The sequence below is a fragment of the Gossypium hirsutum genome, chromosome D08 (assembly GCF_007990345.1).
Source record: "Gossypium hirsutum isolate 1008001.06 chromosome D08, Gossypium_hirsutum_v2.1, whole genome shotgun sequence".
In the NCBI taxonomy this organism is placed as follows: Eukaryota; Viridiplantae; Streptophyta; class Magnoliopsida; order Malvales; family Malvaceae; genus Gossypium; species Gossypium hirsutum.
The window spans coordinates 54317964-54324319 of NC_053444.1; the positions used below are offsets into that span (position 1 = coordinate 54317964).

The 6356-nt window shown below is 32.4% G+C and overlaps 1 protein-coding gene across 5 annotated transcripts; it reads left to right on the plus strand.

The window, feature by feature from the left end:
- The first annotated feature begins 1333 nt into the window (after positions 1-1333).
- LOC107899882 (pectin acetylesterase 8) lies at positions 1334-5011 on the plus strand. Of its 5 annotated transcripts, none has more exons than XM_041098410.1 (14): positions 1334-1472; positions 2066-2166; positions 2278-2401; positions 2484-2566; positions 2736-2865; positions 2956-3035; positions 3338-3424; positions 3502-3626; positions 3742-3802; positions 3892-3945; positions 4030-4107; positions 4186-4291; positions 4377-4522; positions 4610-5011. In XM_041098410.1, exons 3-14 carry the CDS (start codon positions 2278-2280, stop codon positions 4736-4738), a joined length of 1203 nt encoding a protein of 400 aa, XP_040954344.1. In that variant the 5' UTR covers positions 1334-1472; positions 2066-2166; the 3' UTR covers positions 4739-5011. The 5 variants fall into 5 exon arrangements, with proteins under 5 accessions (XP_040954344.1, XP_040954341.1, XP_040954343.1 ...); XM_041098407.1 differs by having other exon boundaries at positions 1335-1472; positions 2270-2401; XM_041098409.1 differs by having other exon boundaries at positions 1343-1472; positions 1784-2166; positions 2270-2401.
- The last annotated feature ends 1345 nt before the right edge of the window (positions 5012-6356 follow it).

Genomic DNA, 6356 nt, shown 5'->3' on the forward strand with positions numbered 1-6356 from the left:
CAACTAAAAATGATAGAGAGAAAGGTTATAGATGAGTGATTGGATTACATGTGGGAGATAATAATTATTGGATGTTGGAATCAATTTGGTGGCTCATCTAGTTTCTGAAAATTCTAGTATATTGCTTTTTTCATGTCTTTTCTTCTTTTCAATAAAAGGGTGCGTAAACGAAAGTGCAAAACAGCATGAAAATGGATGGTGGCGGTGGGTGTGGCTCATCCAACTTTGAATTGTTTTTACAAAAATATATAATCACCGTCAATCACGTGGCCTTTGAACTCTCAACTCTCCACTTATTATAGGTTGATGCTTGCCTGCAAATGCAACGCATCCACGAACTTTTAGATCCCCTCTTCAACGTATTATCATCTGCCACGTTTCTACTTTCCTATTCCAATCATGGTGGAAACAATTTTTTATTCCACCAAACAAGTAACAAACATCTTCTTTCTTTTTGATTTATATTCGGCACCAAGCATACCAATATAATATGCAATCATACTCTTTGAGCTATTATATATACATATACTACATAACGTTGCACCATGTTTTTTTAACTATAATTTTGGGTTTGAGAACGAAAGAGCTATCCAACATGGAAGTGCCATGCATAGATAGATAAAATGAAAATACATTTTATTAACAAGTCACCAGTTCTTACTTTCTGCTTTTCTCCTCTTCAAGCATCATGCAATTATGCCGACGCTAGAGTATTTCAGTATTTCTCATCTACTAACAAGGAATAAAAGCATCTTACTTTTCTTCTTTAGAATTTATATTAGATATGTTAACTCATTATTTAAATAAAAATCTCTTTAATTTATTTTTGAAATTTTTAATAATGTGTATGTCAATGCTTCAAAGATAAATTCATATTTTTGTATATGTTGCTATTACATAGTGAAATATTTTTTTCCGAACCCGTTTGTTGTTTCTAAACTATCACAACTCAAGTAATCGGTAATCAAATTACTCTCTTAAGATAATACTAATTGGTACACACATACTCTACAAGTTTAGTCACCCACTATATAGCTTACTAACTTGCACAAGATGGAAAGGTAGAATATCAACCAAAATAACACCTTCACTTACTAATTGAAGAAGTTGGAAATTTGATATATTGAAATTTATAGTATAAAATTAAGAACAAAGCTTAACTTAAATATTTCACCGGCGAAATTTCCTTTTTTTTTTTCGACAGATATATATTCTATTTAAGATGTATTAAAATAAAATTAAAATATTACCAAATGGTTAAAAGATGATTGCATTAATAATGGTAAAAACGTTATTTTCTCGTATTTGATTAAAATACGTAAAGGAGGTGTAATAGTGACGGATGTATGCTTTAAATTGTTAGTAGAAGAAACCCAAAGAATAAAAACTCTATAATTATATGTGGTGAAGAGACGAATGGCTGCGGAAAAAGAAAGCGAAAGCTTCAACGCATGAGCCGATCAGACTTTAAGGTTAGCTCTTCCTTCACTTCCATTCATTGTTTTTCTATTACCGCATGCAAATTGATGTTTAGTGGGTCTGCTTACATTCAACTTCAACCCCCACTTTTAACTAAAAAGTCTAATTCTACATAACTAAAATCAAGCTTTTCTCCCACCACCACACACCCCCATTAGAATTTTTTTATAAATTTCAAAAGTTGAAAAGACGAAAGAAAAAATAATATTTATTTTAAGTTTTTTTTTTTTAGACTCTTTGACAGTGGTGTTTTTAAGGGAATCAGTGTCGGCTCTCCTCTCAAGTTCTGTTCTGTCCTTTGCAGGAACAGGAGGGCCATTTTTTTTTTTGCTTGCATTAATGCAATACAACTAGCTTAGCTTAGCTACTACAACTACAAAGTGTTGCAAAAGACGCAAGTGTTACTTTCCCTTTTCACTCATAGAGGGAAAAAGAATCCCACTTTTAAAAAACGTTTTGTCTTAGATCTCGTCTTCCTCGTATTACCACCACTACTTTTTATGGTCTTCCTGTATTTGTATTGGTTTTTTAAAAACTCATTTCATCATTTCTGATTTGTTGGAACTGAAATGCTGTAACTGTGAAGGCAGACACAAAGACCCCAAGGCGGTTCCCTCCCAAGTCCCATCCTATTCTTCAGCTCTTTGATCCTTCTCCTCGTCTTCCCTCTGTTTCCACTTGCTGCAGGTACCACCTATATATAATTATAATATTGGTGTGCTCTGTTTCATGTTTATTGCTTTATAATTAGTTGCGTAATTCAATTCTGCCATTTCATTAAACGTTTAAGGTGCATAGATGTTGGATACTACAAGGTCCTGCCTATGGCTATGGCTACTTGTTTTGGGACTGCTGTTGTTCACAACAAACGCGGCTTACGTCCCAATTACCTATGTTCAAAGCGCTGTAGCAAAAGGAGCCGGTCAGTATTTTTCTTTTCTTCCTCTTTGGATTTCCATTGTTAGATTTCTTAATAATATGCTTAAATTGTGATGAAACTGTAGTTTGTTTGGACGGAAGCCCGCCAGCTTACCATTGGGACAAGGGATACGGAACCGGTATAAATAGTTGGCTAATTCAGCTTGAGGTTTGTCCCCCTTGTCGAAATCCATTTACATCATTAAACAGGATGTAATAATGTTCATGATGTTGGGGGTTGTTGACAATACTAATGGGATTGGTTTTGTTTTTCTGTTCCAAACTTCCTAATGTATTTACTGTCACTCACAGTAATTGCTCTTGCATTGGATTCCTAGGGAGGAGGATGGTGCAACAATGTCAGTAGTTGCCTCGTTCGTAAAAACACACATCTAGGTTCTTCGAAGAGAATGGTCAAGCAAATCCCTTTCTCTGGCATTCTGAACAACAAACGTATATTCAATCCAGGCACGAACTTTTTCTTTCTTATCTCTCTCTCCTTTTTTTCTCCTAATTTTTGTTTGGAAGCTGTTTAATGGATTTGATTTGGATTTGTAGACTTTTACAATTGGAACAGGATCAAAGTCAGGTATTGTGATGGATCATCGTTCACCGGCGATGTTGCAGCAGTCAATCCAGTAAGTTATGATGTTTCATCTTGGCAATGGCAGGACAACAAGTTCTTTTTACTTTTCTGGTCATAAAACTTATAGTCCAGGGTCAGGCATGCCACCGCCTTATAGAGGGCTGAATATGGTACTTATGGATCATTCATCAAATGAGACTCATGGTGCGACTTGAACTCTGATGCTTGCCAGGGTGCTAACTGAACCAACTCATATTCACACAGGACAAAAAGTTGTTATTTCCATATGTAGAATCCATTATACAAGTTTTCTTTGTATCTCTGCAATTTAATCAGTAAGCAATTTTTCATCAGGTTACTAATCTTCACTTCAGAGGTGCAAGCGTCTGGCTTGCTGTCATGGAGGATCTATTGAGCAAAGGAATGAGAAATGCTGAAAATGTAAGATTGTTTTGCCTTTCTTGTATCTTTTTATGTTTTTGAGCTAATGGTTTTTCCAATGAAATTACTCTGTGTAGGCTATTCTTTCGGGATGTTCAGCAGGTGGATTGGCATCGATATTGCATTGCGATAGCTTCCGAGCCCTCCTACCTATGGGTACTAAAGTAAAATGTATTTCAGATGCTGGTTATTTTATCAATACGTAAGCTCATTTATAGGACCTTCTGCCAAGAATCTTGTGTTGAAGTATACATGGTAGTTCACATATTCGTTTCATGCAAATACTTATTAATTCCTTTGTAAATGTTGTTTTGCAGGAGAGATGTGTCTGGAGGACATTATATTCAAACCTTCTTTGATCAATTAGTTGCGACACATGTACTCATTCTTTCCCTATCTCCTCATAGGTATAATATTTAATGCACTGTCAATGTATAAGTCTTACGCACAGTCTCACTTTTCTGAAGGGGTCTGCAAAGAATTTGCTTCCATCATGTACTTCGAGAATGAAACCTGGTTTAGTGAGTGCTTTCTGTTTCCTTACTAGTTTCACTCTTCACTGCAACTTTCAATATTCTGACCAATACTCAATCCACATTTCACAGTGTTTTTTCCCGCAATACATCGCACAACAAATACGAACACCTCTTTTCATCATCAATGCAGCATACGATTCATGGCAGGTTCGCTCATTTCCGCATTCGATTTAGTTATAAAATGATTGTACAAATCAAATACCGAAATAATTTGATTCCATTCAGATACGAAACATTTTGGCACCTGGCATTGCTGATCCCCATGGCCACTGGGAGAGCTGCAAGCTTGATATAAAGAACTGTTTGCCTAGCCAAATAAAAGTAATGCAAGGTGATTAAAACATTCCCCTCCTGTTTTAGACTCTGAATTCATTAAAGTTTTTATTAAGGGCATTTTGTTTGTGTGTGTGTTTCAGACTTCAGGTTACAATTCTTGGTTGCACTGCTTCGATTAGGCAAGTCTGCATCAAGAGGAATGTTTATAGACTCTTGCTTTGCCCATTGCCAAACTGAGATGCAAGAATTATGGTTTATGCAAGACTCCCCATTGTTGAATAAAACCGTAAGCAAACAAATGGCTGCCTTTTTATATATATAATATTACACTGATTGATATATGTTTGATTTTGAAATTGATTTGTGAGTGCAGAAAATTGGGAAGGCAGTAGGAGACTGGTTTTATGATAAGAAACCGTTCCAAAAGATAGATTGCGCTTATCCTTGCAACCCAACTTGCCACAACCGTGTTTACGATGATCCGCATGCACCCCATTCATAAACATATAATAGATATATAGTAGATTATACATTTTCTCAGCATGCAGTTCATATTCATACTATAATTACATACATACATACATACATATAGCGTAGAAGTATAATTTTTTTGGCTATATAGATTTAATATTCATCATTAATTCATCATTAAATGAAATTTAGCATTGGTCAATTCCTTTGAATAAGCAATGGCCACCACTGCACCAAACTTGTGTGCTGGGTTGGCTTCATTTGTCTATTGGATATTATTATTCTTAATAAATCAGTTTCTTTTTCTTTAATTTTTGTGTATTAAAATTTATTATAGTTGCCTGTGTATTATTTTTAAGGGTAAACTATACTTGTAGTCACCTAATTATTGGTATGTTTTTTGAGTCACCCAACTATGAAAAGTTACAAAATTGTCACTCAATTATTCAATTTTTTCTTTTACAATGGACATAATAGCAACTTTAACTCTCAACATTTGTACATGGTGTCAATTTAGTCTTGAATCTAAAAAATTTAATCCTCAACATTTACATATTGTATAACTAGTTTAAATACTTGTGCAATGCACAGGCCAATCGTTTGTATTAATTAAAATGCACTTAACTATTTTTATGAATCGGCTTCATTTTTTATAATGTTTCACTAATAAATTGATTATAAAATTAAACTATTCTTATGTGTGACATGTAAAAAAATTGACAAATAATTATAACTAGTTCAGAATTGTTACTAAAATTATTCCAAAATTCTATTTTATTATATATCTTATGTGTATGTATGTTATCATATATATATATATATATATATATATTAAACAAAAAAATAAAATAAGATTACTTCTTTTTTCCTATTTTTTGTCCGATGAATTCGATTAAAAATAAATATTATATTTATATTTGATTCCTAAATTAATTTAAATTAAATTATTATATTATGTGATTAATAGAGATGTATATAATATGGTAATTAAATTAAATTAATTATTATATATAATGTGATCAAATTAAGTTACAAAAGAATGAAAAATAATACAATAATAACACTAAATTTAAAACATAATAAAAAATATGATATTAAAAACAAAAATTTTTTACTTTTCTTTCTTTAATTTTTTTACTTTTGGTTTACTTTTTTTATTTTTTATTTTATAAATATTTTTAGTTTTCATAATACTTTTTTAAGCCAATTATAAGAATATTTATAAATCCATTAAATTTTATATATTGAGATTATATTATACATCAGACCTATCTTTAATATATGGGGCTTATCATATATCATTATTAATAATTTCAATTAATCGATTAATTTGATTAATTACTTAATTTAAAATCAAATTAATTGATAATCGAAATTTTTAAAAACCTTTAACCAATCTTGACTGAATTAGATTCGGTGACCGACCGATGACTTCAACATGGTTATATGGGTATCTAAAGCATGAACAAGATGAATATTTGTTATCCCAACCATTAATTTCTCTTAATTCTGATCCCGATAAAGAAAGGGAATCATTAATAACATAGTTTTCGTGTTGTTGATTCCTGAGCGTAGTGTTGCTTCCTCTATGCTGCCTATTAGTACTAGTGTAGTAGGGTTGACCTACAACACAGATATATAAATATAGC